The following is an 18,008-nucleotide window of genomic DNA, read 5'->3' as shown; positions in this document are numbered from 1 at the left end:
CCAACTGGTTACCTCCCCTCTGTACTCTTACTGCAGACTGCTAGCTATTAGTATTCAGTACAATGGTGTGCTATGTTACTAGAATAACCATTTGTTCGCCAACATCTGTTGGTAGATTGGATTTTTTTTTTTTCTCACCCTGATTGGGGAGTAGAAATTGAACATGGGTGTGAACAAAGCCACTCTAGCACATACGCAACCAGTATGATCAATGGGCGTATGATAGGTGGACTGAAGGGCAGTGATATAGATTTTACATTGGGCCCAGTAGGTACAAGTAACACATTGACCCTGATATACTGCAGTAGGGGATTGAACAAATAGATGCAACAATCTCGATAGCAGAGCTCACATTATAGTGGAACTACAAGTCCCATTGTTCCCTGTTACCCCCCATGCACAAACAGACAATAAACCATATGCATCATCAGACAGGTTGTAAGAGGAATTTATTTGGGATTCACAGCAGGTTCAGATTAGGTACACTACTGGTCCCATGCAGAATTTAGCACCTATAGTGTTGATCATCGTAGACTGAGATGCAGAGTAGTTTGGGTGAGCAAGGCTCATTGAACTGAGCTGTTTTTCAGTTTCAGTCTGACAGACTGAAGTTAGGCCTACACCTTGTCATACACACGGACACACGTCACGTCTCCCATGGAGCATGTCTGGAAGAGAAAAGGAAGGTGAGTGAAGAGATGTACAGTACACAACCTACACACTAGTATAATAACATAATAATACTAGGCATAATAAAACCTAACTGATTCTGGGGCAGATTATCGGAAACGACCATTCCTGCTCACGCTCGTTGACGACAGTCTGCCGTCTAAATTTGCCGCCAATCACCTGATGAACGAGCGAACCGCTCATTCATTGGGTGATCCTGTTGTTCGTGCTGGCACATGAATCATTTCTGGCTTTCACAACTTTGGTGAATGTGTACATGCTGGCTGTTTCCTTTTTTTTTATGTACTGTGGACATATAAGTAGGGCGCGTACAAGGTGTGGCCAGACACACCCTAATGTCATATGCTGAAGGAGCTACTGAACAAAAAGACAATGGGGGAGATTTATCAAACTGGTGTAAATTAGAACTGGCTTAGTTGCCCATACCAACTAATCAGATTACACCTTTCATTTTTCACAGCCCCTTTGGAAAATAAAAGGAGGAATCTGATTGGTTGCTATGGTCAACTAAGCCAGTTCTACTTTACACCAGTTTGATAAATCTCCCCCAAAGTGTACATGAGATTTGTCTAATCTCATTCACTTTGCTGCTAGTGTAATGTGATGCGGTCTGCGGGTAGCCTCAGGGTGCTTTCATTTGCAGCAAATTTTGTTGCAGAAATGTCTGCTACAGCTGCATTCATATGAATAGAGCTTGCAGAAATCCAGCTGCTCGCTGCCAGAACAATCCTATTTAAGATGAATTAGGGCTGATTCACACGACCGTGGTTTGGTTCTGCATCCGAGCCGCACTTTTTGCGGCTCGGGCGCCGACCTATTTGCTTCAATGCGGCCGCAAAAGATGCGGACAGTACTCCGTATGCTGTCCGTGTCCGTTGCTACGTTTCGTGGCCCCGCAAAAAATATAAATCGTGTCCTATTCTTGTCCATTTCTATAATGGCCCGTCTGTTCCGTTCCGCAAATTGCGGAAGGCACACGGTCGTGTGAATGAGCCCTTAAACTGATTTTTCAGTTGCAGACATCTCTGCCACAAAATCTGCCATTTGTTAAGGCACCCAAAAGTGCTCTAGTGGACTCTTCGTGGGAGATTTATCAAACTGGTGTAAAATAGAACTGGCTTAGTTGCCCATAGCAACCAATCAGATTCTACCTTTCATTTTCCAAAGGAGCTTTCAAACAATCTGATTGGTTGCTATGGGCAACTAAGCCAGTTCTACTTTACACCAGTTTGATAAATCTACCCCATAAAGTCTACAGGGGGTCATTTACTAAGAGCAGCTTTTTACGCAGGTCTTACATTCCCCCATACACTGCCATTAGATTAGATTTATGAGGCGTGCGAGGCGTACCTCAATGATCATACTATGACCTGTGCTGTGAGCAGAGAGTACCCTATTATTTTTTGGGGGACCTCCAATCCTTGGTGGTTTTTAACTGTTTTTATCCAATGAAATGTTTGATCCAATGAAATATACATATGTTTGAATATTTTTGGTGTGTGTCCTATTTCTGCATGTACTTGTTATCGGGTTTGGCAATCTTTGATTAGGCAAGGCACATCTACGGCACTCTTTGCGCCTGGTGTAAAAGCTACTTCATTCCCTGGCTGGGGTAGTTTTTTGGCAACATATACACCTGTTTCCACACGTAAATTTGCCAAGGTGGGAGTCCTGACCCCTGCATGGGCCCCAACACACCCCTGCTCTGCCCCCGTTCCGCCCCCAAATGTCGAACATGGGGTAAAACCGTCCGTGCGACTAAACATTGTCACATGGCTGGAAAAAAAAGTGACTTGCGACTTTTTTTTTTACAAATAAAATCGTCCCTTGATAAATGTTTTAACCTCCTCCCGTCACACTAACGCCGAAAGGCGTCAATGCTGCGGCGCTCCCAGGTCACACTAACGCCAATAGGCGTCATCTCGCGAGACGCGAGATTTCCTGTGAACGCGCGCACACAGGCGCGCGCGCTCACAGGAACGGAAGGTAAGCGAGTGGATCTCCAGCCTGCCAGCGGCGATCGCTCGCTGGCAGGCTGGAGATCCGAATTTTTTAACCCCTAACAGGTATATTAGACGCTGTTTTCATAACAGCGTCTAATATACCTCCTACCTGGTCCTCTGGTGGTCCCTTTTGTTAGGATCGACCACCAGAGGACTCAGGTAGGTCAGTACAGTCGCACCAAACACCACACTACACTACACTACACCCCCCCCCCCCCGTCACTTATTAACCCCTTATAAACCCCTGATCACCCATGATCACCCCATATAAACTCCCTGATCACCCCCCTGTCATTGATCACCGCCCTGTCATTGATCACCCCCCTGTCAGGCTCCGTTCAGACGTCCGTATGATTTTTACGGATCCACGGATACATGGATCGGATCCGCAAAAAGCATACGGACGTCTGAATGGAGCCTTACAGGGGGGTGATCAATGACAGGCGGGTGATCACCCATATACACTCCCTGATCACCCCCTGTCATTGATCACTCCCCTGTAAGGCTCCATTCAGACGTCCGCATGCGTTTTGTGGATCCGATCCATGTATCCGTAAAAAATCATGCGCATGTCTGATTGGAGCCTTACAGGGGGGGTGATCAGTGACAGGGGGGTGATCACCCTGATTACCCTGATCACCCCCTGTCATTGATAACCCCCCTGTAAGGATCCATTCAGACGTCCGCATGCGTTCTGTGGATCCGATCCATGTATCCATGGATCCGTAAAAAATCATGCGGATGTCTGAATGGAGCCTTACAGGGGGGGTGATCAGTGACAGGGGGGTGATCACCCTGATCACCCCTGTCATTGATAACCCCCCTGTAAGGCTCCATTCAGACGTCCGCATGCGTTTTGTGGATCCGATCCATGTATCCATGGATCCGTAAAAAATCATGCGGATGTCTGAATGGAGCCTTACAGGGGGGGTGATCAGTGACAGGGGGGTGATTACCCTGATCACCCCCTGTCATTGATAACCCCCCTGTAAGGCTCCATTCAGACGTCCGCATGCGTTTTGTGGATCCGATCCATGTATCCATGGATCCGTAAAAAATCATGCGGATGTCTCAATGAAGCCTTACAGGGGGGGTGATCAGTGACAGGGGGGTGATCACCCTGATTACCCTGATCACCCCCTGTCATTGATAACCCCCCTGTAAGGCTCCATTCAGACGTCCGCATGCGTTCTGTGGATCCGATACATGTATCCATGGATCCGTAAAAAATCATGCGGATGTCTGAATGGAGCCTTACAGGGGGGGTGATCAGTGACAGGGGGGTGATCACCCTGATTACCCTGATCACCCCCTGTCATTGATAACCCCCCTGTAAGGCTCCATTCAGACGTCCGCATGCGTTCTGTGGATCCGATACATGTATCCATGGATCCGTAAAAAATCATGCGGATGTCTCAATGAAGCCTTAAAGGGGGGGTGATCAGTGACAGGGGGGTGATTACCCTGATCACCCCCTGTCATTGATAACCCCCCTGTAAGGCTCCATTCAGACGTCCGCATGCGTTTTGTGGATCCGATACATGTATCCATGGATCCGTAAAAAATCATGCGGATGTCTGAATGGAGCCTTACAGGGGGGGTGATCAGTGACAGGGGGGTGATCACCCTGATTACCCTGATCACCCCCTGTCATTGATAACCCCCCTGTAAGGCTCCATTCAGACGTCCGCATGCGTTCTGTGGATCCGATACATGTATCCATGGATCCGTAAAAAATCATGCGGATGTCTGAATGGAGCCTTACAGGGGGGGTGATCAGTGACAGGGGGGTGATCACCCTGATTACCCTGATCACCCCCTGTCATTGATAACCCCCCTGTAAGGCTCCATTCAGACGTCCGCATGCGTTCTGTGGATCCGATACATGTATCCATGGATCCGTAAAAAATCATGCGGATGTCTGAATGGAGCCTTACAGGGGGGGTGATCAGTGACAGGGGGTGATCACCCTGATTACCCTGATCACCCCCTGTCATTGATAACCCCCCTGTAAGGCTCCATTCAGACGTCCGCATGCGTTTTGTGGATCCGATACATGTATCCATGGATCCGTAAAAAATCATGCGGATGTCTGAATGGAGCCTTACAGGGGGGGTGATCAGTGACAGGGGGGTGATCAGGGAGTCTATATGGGTGATCACCCCCCTGTCATTGATCACCCCCCTGTCATTGATCACCCCCCCCCCCCCCCCCCTTGGTAAGGCTCCATTCAGACATTTTTTTTGGCACAAGTTAGCGGAAATTTTTTGTTTGTTTTTGTTTTTTCTTACTAAGTCTCATATTCCACTAACTTGTGTCAAAAAATAAAATCTCACATGGACGCACCATACCCCTCACGGAATCCAAATGCGTAAACATTTTTAGACATTTATATTCCAGACTTCTTCTCACGCTTTAGGGCCCCTAAAAAGCCAGGGCAGTATAAATACCCCACATGTGACCCCATTTCGGAAAGAAGACACCCCAAGGTATTCCGTGAGGGGCATATTGAGTCCATGAAAGATTGAAATTTTTGTCCTAAGTTAGCGGAAAGTGAGACTTTGTGAGAAAAAAACAAAAAAAAATCAATATCCGCTAACTTATGCAAAAAAAATAAAAATTCTAGGAACTCGCCATGCCCCTCATTGAATACCTTGGGGTGTCTTCTTTCCAAAGTGGGGTCACATGTGGGGTATTTATACTGCCCTGGCTTTTTAGGGGCCCGAAAGTGTGAGAAGAAGTCTGGGATCCAAATGTCTAAAAATGCCCTCCTAAAAGGAATTTGGGCCCCTTTGCGCATCTAGGCTGCAAAAAAGTGTCACACATGTGGTATCGCCGTACTCAGGAGAAGTTGGGCAATGTGTTTTGGGGTGTCATTTTACATATACCCATGCTGGGTGAGAGAAATATCTTGGCAAAAGACAACTTTTCCCATTTTTTTATACAAAGTTGGCATTTGACCAAGATATTTCTCTCACCCAGCATGGGTATATGTAAAATGACACCCCAAAACACATTCCCCAACTTCTCCTGAGTACGGCGATACCAGATGTGTCACACTTTTTTGCTGCCAAGGTGGGCAAAGGGGCACATATTCCAAAGTGCACCTTTCAGATTTTGCAGGCCATTTTTTACACATTTTGATTGCAAGGTACTTCTCACATATTTGGGCCCCTAAATTGCCAGGGCAGTATAACTACGCCACAAGTGACCCCATTTTGGAAAGAAGACACCCCAAGGTATTCCGTGAGGGGCATGGCGAGTTCCTAGAATTTTTTATTTTTTGTCGCAAGTTAGTGGAATATGAGACTTTGTAAGGAAAAAAGAAAAAAAAAGAAAAATCATCATTTTCTGCTAACTTGTGACAAAAAATAAAAAATTCTAGGAACTCGCCGTGCCCCTCACGGAATACCTTGGGGTGTCTTCTTTTCAAAATGGGGTCACTTGTGGCGTAGTTATACTGCCCTGGCAATTTAGGGGCCCAAATATGTGAGAAGTACCTTGCAATCAAAATGTGTAAAAAATGGCCTGCAAAATCTGAAAGGTGCACTTTGGAATATGTGCCCCTTTGCCCACCTTGGCAGCAAAAAAGTGTGACACATCTGGTATCGCCGTACTCAGGAGAAGTTGGGGAATGTGTTTTGGGGTGTCATTTTACATATACCCATGCTGGGTGAGAGAAATATCTTGGCAAAAGACAACTTTTCCCATTTTTTTATACAAAGTTGGCATTTGACCAAGATATTTTTCTCACCCAGCATGGGTATATGTAAAATGACACCCCAAAACACATTCCCCAACTTCTCCTGAGTACGGCGATACCAGATGTGTCACACTTTTTTGCTGCCAAGGTGGGCAAAGGGGCACATATTCCAAAGTGCACCTTTTGGATTTCACCGGTCATTTTTTACACATTTTGATTGCAAAGTTCTTCTCACACATTTGGGCCCCTAAATTGCCAGGGCAGTATAACTACCCCACAAGTGACCCCATTTTGGAAAGAAGACACCCCAAGGTATTCCGTGAGGGGCATGGCAAGTTTTTAGAATTTTTTATTTTTTGTCGCAAGTTAGTGGAATATGAGACTTTGTAAGAAAAAATAAAAAAAATAAAATCATCATCATTTTCCGCTAACTTGTGACAAAAAATAAAAAGTTCTATGAACTCACTATGCCCATCAGCGAATACCTTAGGGTGTCTACTTTCCGAAATGGGGTCATTTGTGGGGGTTTTCTACTGTTTGGGCATTGTAGAACCTCAGGAATCATGACAGGTGCTCAGAAAGTCAGAGCTGTTTCAAAAAGCGGAAATTCACATTTTTGTACCATAGTTTGCAAATGCTATAACTTTTACCCAAACCATTTTTTTTTTGCCCAAACATTTTTTTTTTATCAAAGACATGTAGAACAATAAATTTGGCGAAAAATGTATATATGGATGTCGTTTTTTTTGCAAAATTTTACAGCTGAAAGTGAAAAATGTCATTTTTTTGCAAAAAAAATCGTTAAATTTCGATTAATAACAAAAAAAGTAAAAATGTCAGCGGCAATGAAATACCACCAAATGAAAGCTCTATTAGTGAGAAGAAAAGGAGGTAAAATTCATTTGGGTGGTAAGTTGCATGACCGAGCAATAAACCGCTAAAGTTGTGGAGTGCCGATTTGTAAAAAAGGGCCTGGTCACTAGGGGGGTATAAACCTGTGGTCCTTAAGTGGTTAATCATCCCGGATACATTTACAACATTTACATGAGAAGAATGGGTGGGAGTTTTTATGAAACTGGACTTAATGAAATTTTGGTGACATTTTACACCACATGTTGCTTGGTTTTTTGTTGGTGCCGTGTTATCTACCAGTAAATAGTTGGGGGTGTTTTATTTTTTAGATTTTGCAGGTGAATACCCCATATGATCATATTTTCTTCACAAAACAGTGATGCTAACAATATTTAACTACAACCGCACTGGAACCCTGAGCACCATGCCCAAATGATGCTCAAAGCAGCCCCGAATGAGAAGGATGAAGTCAATTTCATGGTACGGGTACATCAGGGGATGATATTGAGATCTTACCACCACCAGCTGTCCATTCTTCAGTTCCCTTTTGATAGTAGTTGATTTGCCGTCCCATTTCTGCACCTGCGTTAGTACTCCATCATCGCAGGTTATAATGGTCTGCAGAACAAACAGTATGCAAAGTTACGGCAAATTCCCTACAAGAGATTTGTCTACAGGAGCATATATGACAAATGCAAACCTGGTGTAAAAATAACCCTTCATTATGCCGCTAACCATATTCGTGGTCAACTAACATAGATGACTGATAACCTCTGAAGGTAAATGTAAATGTGGGCGATATTACATAAAGTGTCTCTTATTTGACACTGTTTGACATCTCTGAGGTGGGGACGAGGCTATTGGCCCCAGCACTTTGCCAGTTTAGTGGTGTAAATGACAATTGAAATTTACTCTAGGTAGGGGTTTATCAAAGACTGGAAACTGAAAACTTCTGTCTTTGACTCCTAATAAAAAAATATATATTTGTGTCATTTTGTAATGCACATCATGTATCTGCAACAGGTTGCACATATAGGCACCATAGAGCAGCACATGAAGTGCTCGAGGGCATGTTCACACAGGTAAAATCCACTGTAGAAAAAGCAGTAGTAGATCAGTACCTGAAAACAGGACTTCACAATGGTGTTTTTTTGTCCACATCCGAAGTGCTGTCCGCATCTGTATTCCCATTCCGTGGCCCCGCGAAAAAAAAATAAAAAAGAACATGTCCTATTCTTGTCTATATTACGGACAAGGATAGGACAGTTCTATAAACGGTAGGACATTCCTGCAAAATGCAGAATGCATACGGCCGGTATCTGTGTTTTGCGGACCACAAAAACAACTATGGCTGTGAGCATGAGCCCTCAGTGGTAAATTTAAGCCGTGTGAGCATACCTTTAAAGGGGTTATCTGAGAGTATAAAATGTCCCCCCGTATAACGAGCCCCCCATATGGAATATACTGACCCCGCTCCCCGCGCCACAGCGGCGGTGCAGAGACCAGGAGCGGCGCAGAGCGAGGTAAGTATATTCCATGTGGGGGGCCCAGCATATGGGGGGACATTTTGCACTCTCGGATAACCCCTTTAAGGTATGTTCACACGGCTAAAATTTACCACTGATTCAGCAGAAGAATTCACATTCAAAATTCACCAACAATTTACCTATTGACTTTAATGTAAAAAAATATATAAAAATGTACCAGATTTGAAAAAAGGTTCAGAAGTGACAAGTAACTTTAAAAAAAAAAAAATTATGCAGATTTGATTGTGAAAATATATTTTCAATTTTTTTTTTATTCCAACCTCAAATACATTTTCCAAAGAAAATGTACCTCACTTCTGATCCTTCACCCAGACAGCTAGGTTCGGGGAAAAGGTGAACATGCAAGATAAAGCGATCCAGCACTCCAGCGTCTTGATAAAACCCACAGACTTTATTGAAGAAATTAAGTTAATGATTAAGAACTGCAAGGTTCAAAATGCGTAGGGAAGACATGCGTTGTTCTACATGGTGTTGTTTTATTTCTTCAGTAATGCCTGTGATCTTTATCAAGACGCCGGAGTGCTGGATCACTTTATCTTGCATGTTCAACTACATTTTAGAACAGGGCCGGACTGCAAGTTTAGGGCGTAGCTGCTCACAACACGACTCATATGATAGGTAATTAAACAAGTGATATGTTTTATGCTGATGAGACGCGTCTTTACTGCTTCTGTAACTGATTTTATACACTTGGCATGATACAGTGGACTTGTTCTAGTGGACTTGTCTAGACCTGTATTAAAATGTCCACTCCCTTGAATTGGTTCTGTGTGCATTTTCCCTTCAGTGTCTGTTTTCTCTGGGCGAAGCTGCTTGAGGTCACATATAAAATGTTTTTTTTCCAAAAGGAAAATATTGATGACCTTTCTTCGGGTTAGGTCATCAATATCTGGCTCTCTGCACCCCCACCTATCAACTGTTTGAAGAGACCACAGCTTTGCGTTGAGTGCCGCGGCCTCCTCAAATATACCAAGCACAGCACCATACATTATATAGTGGCTGTGCTTGGTATTGCAGCCCGGGACATTCACTTGAATTGGACTTATTGTTATTGAGGATAGGTCCTCAATATTTTACTCCGGAAAACCCCTTTAAGCTTGCAGCTGTACCAGCTGGAGCTGCTGTACTCACACCCGTCAGCTGATCACTAAGGACTGTCCATTGGTATCCTGATAGGCCAACCGGTCATACTCTCACAGTTCACTTTTCACGGAAACACCTTTAAGCCTATACCAAGCTTGCATTGTAAAGGGAAGCGTAAAGTACTACTCTGTCTCAGTTTTGACAAAAAAAAAACCCCAAAAAAACTCATGCAAAAACTGGACCGTGATGGCGCATTGTGAGCTGTGGAATCAGCTTTGATAAATCTCATCCATGAGTGGATATCTGAGTGTTCACCTAACCTTTGTCTTCCTGTCATCTGCTGTGGTCTCTTCAAACTCCTCTCCAAGTCTGAACTTCACCTCTGTAGTCTTCAGGCTGCTCTGTGTTTTTAGGGAGATCTCATCTCCGTTTTTCGATACGACTACGTTTGGCTTTGCCATGATAGCAGCTTTTCTTGTGGTAAAGCCAACCCCTGTAAAACGAAGAACATGGAATAGATAAGAAATCCTCTAAATACATGATTGGCTGACACTGTCATATTACTTTCAGTAGTCACTTGCCCATTTTACTAGTCCCGACACAATTTAACCCCTTGTACATCATTTCGTAGCAACTTCTAAATAAGATAACAGAAGGTCAATCTGCAATAATCGATAAATGCATTTGAATAACAACCCAGCAAGCAACATATACGCTCAGTGAGAACTATACTGTACGTCCATGAACAATTAGATTTTGTAAAGATTTTTTGTCACTGTTCTCTCAATACAAATCATTAATTTTCCAGTATGGAAACTTCTTGTGTAAACCACATCTGAGCAGTCTGAACCCAGACAATTCTCCTCGATTTAAAGGGATTTTCCAGGCTCCTGATGATGACCTACCCTCAGGATAGGTCATTATTATCCAATCAATGAGGGTCCATCATCCCGCACCCCCATCAATCAGCTGTTCCCTGTAGCTTCCAGCACTGTGAATGGAACAGAAAGCACAGCTTCATTCAAAGTATAGTGGTCGTGTTGGTAGGGTTGCCAACCAGAATGTTTCTTTTTTCTGGACAACTTATCCCAAAATCATGGACAACCAACACTTTTTTATGGACAAATTGGAAAAGCATAATGAATGACAAAGATTATAAGTCATACATGTCTATAGCTTAATACACTAAATGAGAACTCATTATCAACATTTAATATGAACTGTAAAATGATGATAATTATTACAAAAATAATCTAGTCAAGCACCACCAGCCTGAAAAAAATCATGGTCACGTCTATTTTTTTGGTCAGACAAAGGAAAAAAGTTGCCTACTTTTACGGACTGTCCCAAAATTTCTGGATGGTTGGCAACCCCGCCTGTTGGTCGAAACTAAAGATAGTGACTTACTGCACTATTTTTGCCATCAGAAATACCTAAACCCTAATAGAAACCATACAGCCCACCCTAAAAGTCAATGAGATCCATCAAAATTCTTTAGGATTCGGTTCCCACAGATTTCAGCTTGTAGAGCACAGACAGCCCAAAGTACATCAAATATATAGCCCTCATGCACACGACCGTAGTTTCAGTCCGCATTTTTTGTAGATGGGATACGGACTCATTAATTTCAATGGGGCCCCAAAAGATTTGACCAGCATACCATGTGCTGTCCGTATGCCTGCTCCTCAGCCCCGCAAAAAAATAAAAATAAATAGAACATGTCCTATACATGTGCATTTTGCAGAGAAGAATAGGCATTTGAAACATACTGTGGAACCTGCAAAAGGGAAAATGCGGGATGCACACTGCCGGTATCCATGTTGTGTGTATCCGCAGTTTGCGGACTGCAAAGCATGAAGCCTTATTAAGCGGCATGCGTATGCCTTTTGACTATTAGGCCCCTTTCACATGAGCGAGTTCCACGCTCTCGCTGAAGGGTGCTCTCGCTTACACACGCTGCGAGTCCAATGTGTGTAACTCGCTCATCAGAAAGGCGCCTAAATGTCTAAGGAAATCTGCTCCTATATGAAAGTAGTTTCTGATTACCTTAAAGGGGTTGTCTAATTACAAAAACCTCTCTCTTAGGCCTCTTTCACACTAACTTGCGGGCCGTTTTTTGCGTTCCGTATACGGTCTGTATACGGAACCATTCATTTCAATGGTTCCGCATAAAAAAAACGGAATGTACTCCGTATGCATTCCGTTTCTGTATTTCGGTTTTTCCGTTCCAAGATAGAACATGTCCTATTATTGCCCGCAAATCGCGTTTCCGTGGCTCAATTTAAGTCAATGGGGCCGCAAAAAAAACGGAACACATACGGAAATGCATCCGTATGTCTTCCGTATCCATTCCATTTTTGCGGAACCATCTATTGAAAATGTTATGCCCAGCCCAATTTTTTCTATGTAATTACTGTATACTGTATATGCCATACGGAAAAACGGAACGGAAACTAAAAAAAAAAACGGAACAACGGATCCGTGAAAAACGGATGGCAAAACACTGAAATGGCCATACGGTAGTGTGAAAGAGGCCTTATCCACAGGATAGGGGATACGTGTCTGATCAGCAGGGGTCTGACCATGCATGCGCGCTGCTACTCCATCCAAGTCTATGGGGCTGCTGGAGATAGCCAAACCTTGACAGTCCCATAGTGTTGCATGAAGCAGCGGACACGCCTGTCACCATATAGCCCCAGCCTAATGGCTTATGAACACAAACGTTTTTTTTTCGTTCCGTGTCCACTACGTTTTTTTGCGGACCATATGCGGAACCATTAATTTCAATGGGTCCGCAATAAAAATGGCAGTTACTCCGTGTGCATTACGTTTCCGTATGTCCATTCCACAAAAGAATCGAACATGTCCTATTATTGTCCGCATTACGGACGAGGATAGGACTGTTCTATTAGGGGTCAGCTTCCGTTGCACAAAATAAGGAATACACACGGACGTCATCCGTATTTTTTGCGGATCCGTGTTTTGCGGCCCATAAAGTACATAGAGTTGTTGACAGGACAAACTAACGAGAACGTGGGAAGTATTTGTCCCTATGATCACTCCATTCTCACATAGCATCAATAATGAGTTACAGTTCTAGGAATGATTTTGGAGAACAGATTAGGCTCAGTGCACGCTGCGTCTCTGCCCTCCATCAGCGGTACACGTTAGGAAGATTTTCATACATACTCTGTATATCTAAAGGCTCCAGCCTATGTCACTGTAAAGGCATACGTCACCCATTGGATCCTATTCTGAGACCCTCTGCATAGAAAAGGGCAGTTTGCTCTTCCTACCCAGTTGCAATAAAGGTACATGGACACATACTGGCCTGACACATACCATGAACATACATCAAACGTACGGCTCGAACGCAACCTGTACTGTTCCTAATTTTATAATTAGCAAATTTTAATCTCCTCTTAAAATGATTCCAAAAACCACATGAAGCTGCTGCACCTTAAAGTTTTTTTTAAATATATTCCTGAACTAGGTTCTCTGGAAGATGTGCATCCTGTAAATTAAAGAGTTAAAAAAAAAATCCTACAGGGAGTAAAAACCTGTTCCTCCAAGCGGAGTGCTCTTTAATGTGTGCTTTTAACGCTTTCCTCTCCAGAGCGAACAGCTTAGGCTGGGTTCACATCACGTTTTTCCCATCCGTTTAACGTATACAAAAAACCTATTTGTTGCCTCAGACTGATACTATACAGTGGCATCCGTTCACCGTAGAGTTTCATAGAAAAAAAAAAAAAAAACGGATCTGTTTTTTTTTTTTGTTTTTTTTTTTACTGGACTGTGCAGGATACAAGAACTTGGTGTGCTACGTTTTTATATCCTTTTTTTTTTTACGTATACGTCAAACAGGAGGCATAACAAGTGATGTGAACCCACCCACAGAGGGAGGAAAGTCTGCGCTTGAAGCTGAGGCACCTGTATAGCACGACAGGTGATCAAACAATAGTGGAGCATCCTTTTGCTTACCTAGGCACTGCATGTACTCATCGAAGCCCTTGCTTTCGCACAACTTCCAGGTGCCTACAAACTGGTCCACCATGATGAGCTGTTAGTGGAGAGGCTGCAGTGTTCAGCACAGAGATGTGGAGAGGGAAGCGCTGAGGGAAGCTCTGGATGCCGTGAGCCCTTATAAAGTGGCTGCACTCTGGGCTGGGGACCAGTTCACGGGGAGGACTAAGAGTGACGTCACTGGAGCAGTTCACTACTCCCTCCCCAGGTACTGTCATTGGAAATCCCAGCTCAGCTGTTTTACATTGCTCTGGCCGGATGCCAGAGATGAGATGGCGAAATGTGGCTAAAGGGGATGCTTCCCGTGCAACAACACATTGCTGGAATAGTGATTAGCTCAGCCTGGGCAGAGACGGCTGTTTACTTCATGAGAATTTACCTGCTTGGAACCTGAGGAATATTCCAGCATTCGCTGTCCGGACCAAGAAAGCGTAATCTGCAAAAGTTTTATTAGAACGTTCAGCACTAAGTCCGTTAGTTTTTTGTTAATTCGATAAAGGTTGCGTCTATGCAAATACCACAGAACGGAATTTTATCCATTTTTATGCACAGTCATGAAATTTTAGTTTAAGGGGTTGTCCAGAGGGACAACAGTATTTTTTGAAAGGTCACAGAGTAGGGTAAAAAACTAAAAGAATTGATACATCACTAATTCGCCCACTGCTCCCATTTCCTATTTTCTGCGCTAGTACCTAGGAACCGAAGCCGAGTTCGGATCCAAGTTTTAAAGTGGTTTTCCACTTAAAAAATAAACGACCGAAGTTATTTGACAAAGTCGCAAATGACTTCGGGAATAACTTACTTCGGCTCGTTGGAGCACGTACATTTTAGACGGATCTCTGACGTTTTGAACAAAGTGACTTCGGATGTAGCATCTGAAGCTTGCTTCGCTCATCACAAGTTACAACAAATCATAATGAAGCTGTCTAGTGGCTTTATCGTTACACAAGTTTCTCAGAAACTAATAACTATAATTATGTTTGGTTTCACACAGTCAGGGTTTGGTCAGTGTTTGATCAGTGATTTCCATCAGGGCAAAACCAGCAGTGGAGGTTACACAGGTATAAAGTATAATGGAAAGATCTGCACCTGTTCTGTGTTTAGAGCCGCAGCTGGTTATGGCTCACAATAACTGATAGAAATCACTGATCAAACACTGACTGTGTGAAGTCGGCCTTAGAACAGAATTGGTCATGTGAGAGATGAACTCCGTTCCAATACTTACTGCATATTAACTGCTGATTAGTTTTTTCTTTTGGGGGAGGATGCTCTTTAACACAATGAGCTCATAAAGGTGAAGGGTAAATCAAAGTTCTGCTTTAAATACAAGTTGCACAATTGTTAAAAAAAAACCATAAATGATAACACTTACACCACAAAGACTCAACGTACTACTAAATATACAAACAAAGTGAAAAAATGGCGTGGTGTTAAACAGGCAGGAAATGCTCAAACCCACATGCAGTTATTTATATATAAACAGGGGAGAAGATCCTGCACTCGTGGCCCGTTGCTAATGGCGGTCCCCAGCAAAAATGCATACAGTGGAGGATGCCCGGAGCGGACCACAAGTACCACAATAGACATCCTACACAAGATAGCAATTATGTGGATGTGATAATCAATATAACAATATAATACACTCTACGGTCTTACTAAACCCTCAAACTGATGTTAAAATTGAGAGATTAGCCAACATACTACTAAATATACTAAGTAAATACCCCATGTTAATAGGAAATGGACTTAGCTTTAAAGGGGTTGTCCCAAGAAAAATATTCTATGTTTTTCAAACCAGCACCTGAATCAGAATACTTTTGTAATTACAGGAAATTAAAAATTGACTATAGCTGCAGTCACCCAGCAGACCACTGCAAAAATGTAATTTTATACCAAGATTTAAATGTTGTGATTTAGTATTAAAGTATTTATTTTCTTGCACTATGTATTTCCCTAATGGTTATGTATAGACAACAATTAGTTAACACTGGCAGTGTTAGGAAAGCTTCCCAAGGGAATGGGCTGGTCCTACCCCCTGGTCAGAGTTTCTAGTCCTCAAAACTAGAAGCAAGAGGTGCATGTATAAGATCCAGGGCCGTTTCTAGGGCCGGGTGAGGGGTGCCACCGCACGGGGCGCAAGTCAAAGGGGGGAGCTGTTCACACTGGCAATGCAGGGGGGAGGCAACGGGTCAATTGCCGCCCCAACCCCCTCCCCAGAGAATATAATTAAAGTCAGGGCGGAGAGCGGATCGGGGGATGAGCGCTTCCATTGTGGAAGCGCTCATCTCCATAGTCATCTGTATCGCTGTCCTCAGGACAGCGATACAGATAGCTGTGCTGCGGCAAGGGAGGGAGAGGTGTGTCCCTTCCCTGTTCCTCTGATAGGCTGTGGGCCTTGTGCCGGCAGCCTATCAGAGGTCGGTGCAGGCGGCGTGATGATGTAATCGCGCCGCCTGAGCCGTACAGAGCGGGACACAGGCCGGAAGAGGCCTGCATCGCATCGCTGCCAAGGAGATAAGTATAAATGTTTATTTTTTTTTATACGGGACAATACTTGTGGCACATGATTGGGGGACAGCATGGAGAGGCACTTCTAACTGGCACATAATTGGGGGGCATCTATAGGGGCACTAACTGGCACATAATTGGGGGGCATCTATAGGGGCACTTACTGGCACTTTATTGAGGGGCATCTATGGGGGCACTTACTGGCACATTATTGGGGGCATCTATGGGGGCACTTACTGGCACTTTATTGAGGAGCATCTATGGGGGCACTTACTGGCACATTATTGGGGGCATTATTGGGGCACTTACTGCCACTTTATTGAGGGGGGTCTATGGGGGCACTTACTGGCACATTATTGGGGGGCATCTATGGGGGCACTTACTGGCACTTTATTGAGGGGCATCTATGGGGGCACTTACTGGCACATTATTGGGGGCATCTATGGGGGCACTTACTGGCACTTTATTGAGGGGCATCTATGGGGGCACTTACTGGCACATTATTGGGGGGCATCTATGGGGGCACTTACTGGCACATTATTGGGGGCATTTATGAGGGCACTTACTGGCACTTTATTGAGGGGCATCTATAGGGGCACTTACTGGCACATTATTGGGGGGCATCTATGGGGGCACTTACTGGCACTTTATTGAGGGGCATCTATGGGGGCACTTACTGGCACATTATTGGGGGGCATCTATGGGGGCACTTACTGGCACATTATTGGGGGGCATCTATGGGGGCACTTACTGGCACATTATTGGGGGGCATCTATGGGGGCACTTACTGGCACATTATTGGGGGGCATCTATGGGGGCACTTCTTACTGGTACATTATTGGGGGGCATCTATGGGGGCACTTCTTACTGGTACATTATTTGGGGGCACTATGGGGACTTCTACTGAGGCCCCAAAGAAGGGGTATTTTATATGGGGGGCTCTGCATGGTACTACTATTATCAGGGGATTTATCTATTTCTGCAGTATAATATTGGGGAGCACAGCGGCACAGTATTGGGGGTAGTAGGATTCTTTGTCCAGAAGATGGGAGGATGATGGAAAAGTAGTAAACTAAGATTTGTTTTGTCAAACTGCAGAGACGAAAAATGGCTGTACTGAAGGTCTGAAAGGAGAAGAGGAGGAAGAGGGAAGGAACATCTACATCAAAAGAGACATCACTGGATGTAAGAGGTATGTGTAAACAAACTGAAAAGAAAAGGAAAGTGACCAAACTGAGATCTGTGGAGACTTTAAAGAGGACCTTTTGTAGTGTCCCACTAGGTAAAGGTGGGCACTGCAAAGGTTAATGTGTTTATTTGCATTAAATGTCATGTGCATGTTTTTCCCTGTATTATCTGGGTGTCAGGCCTGTCAGGGTGTAGTTTAGCCTCCCAGACGTTAGAGGGAGCTAGAGAGCCCTAGATACATATAGGAAGGCCCAGACAGGAGAGGGTTAGTTCATTCCAGGGGATTAGAGGAGTCACTTCGTCCACCTGAAGCTCCTGAGGCTAAGCTTAGCTCAGTAGAGACACCCCAGTCGCAGGACCCAACCTCCTGGGAGAAACCCACAGTTATCCACCTTACAGGAGAAGGCGATC

The 18,008-nt window shown here is 44.1% G+C and overlaps 1 protein-coding gene across 1 annotated transcript; it reads right to left on the bottom strand.

Annotated features, from left to right (window-relative positions):
• Positions 1 to 432: 432 nt before the first annotated feature.
• Positions 433 to 14,016, bottom strand: LOC122939081 (fatty acid-binding protein, adipocyte-like). Its single transcript, XM_044295052.1, has 4 exons — positions 13,860 to 14,016; positions 10,199 to 10,371; positions 7,765 to 7,866; positions 433 to 668 (listed from the first exon to the last, which is right to left on the bottom strand). The coding sequence occupies exons 1-4, from the start codon at positions 13,930 to 13,932 to the stop codon at positions 618 to 620; spliced, it is 399 nt and encodes a 132-aa protein (XP_044150987.1). The 5' UTR covers positions 13,933 to 14,016; the 3' UTR covers positions 433 to 617.
• Positions 14,017 to 18,008: the final 3,992 nt, after the last annotated feature.

Source organism: Bufo gargarizans, chromosome 5 (genome assembly GCF_014858855.1).
Source record: "Bufo gargarizans isolate SCDJY-AF-19 chromosome 5, ASM1485885v1, whole genome shotgun sequence".
NCBI classification, from domain to species: domain Eukaryota; kingdom Metazoa; phylum Chordata; class Amphibia; order Anura; family Bufonidae; genus Bufo; species Bufo gargarizans.
Note: the sequence above shows the minus strand (reverse complement) of the source record. Positions and strands in the feature narration are given on the sequence as shown.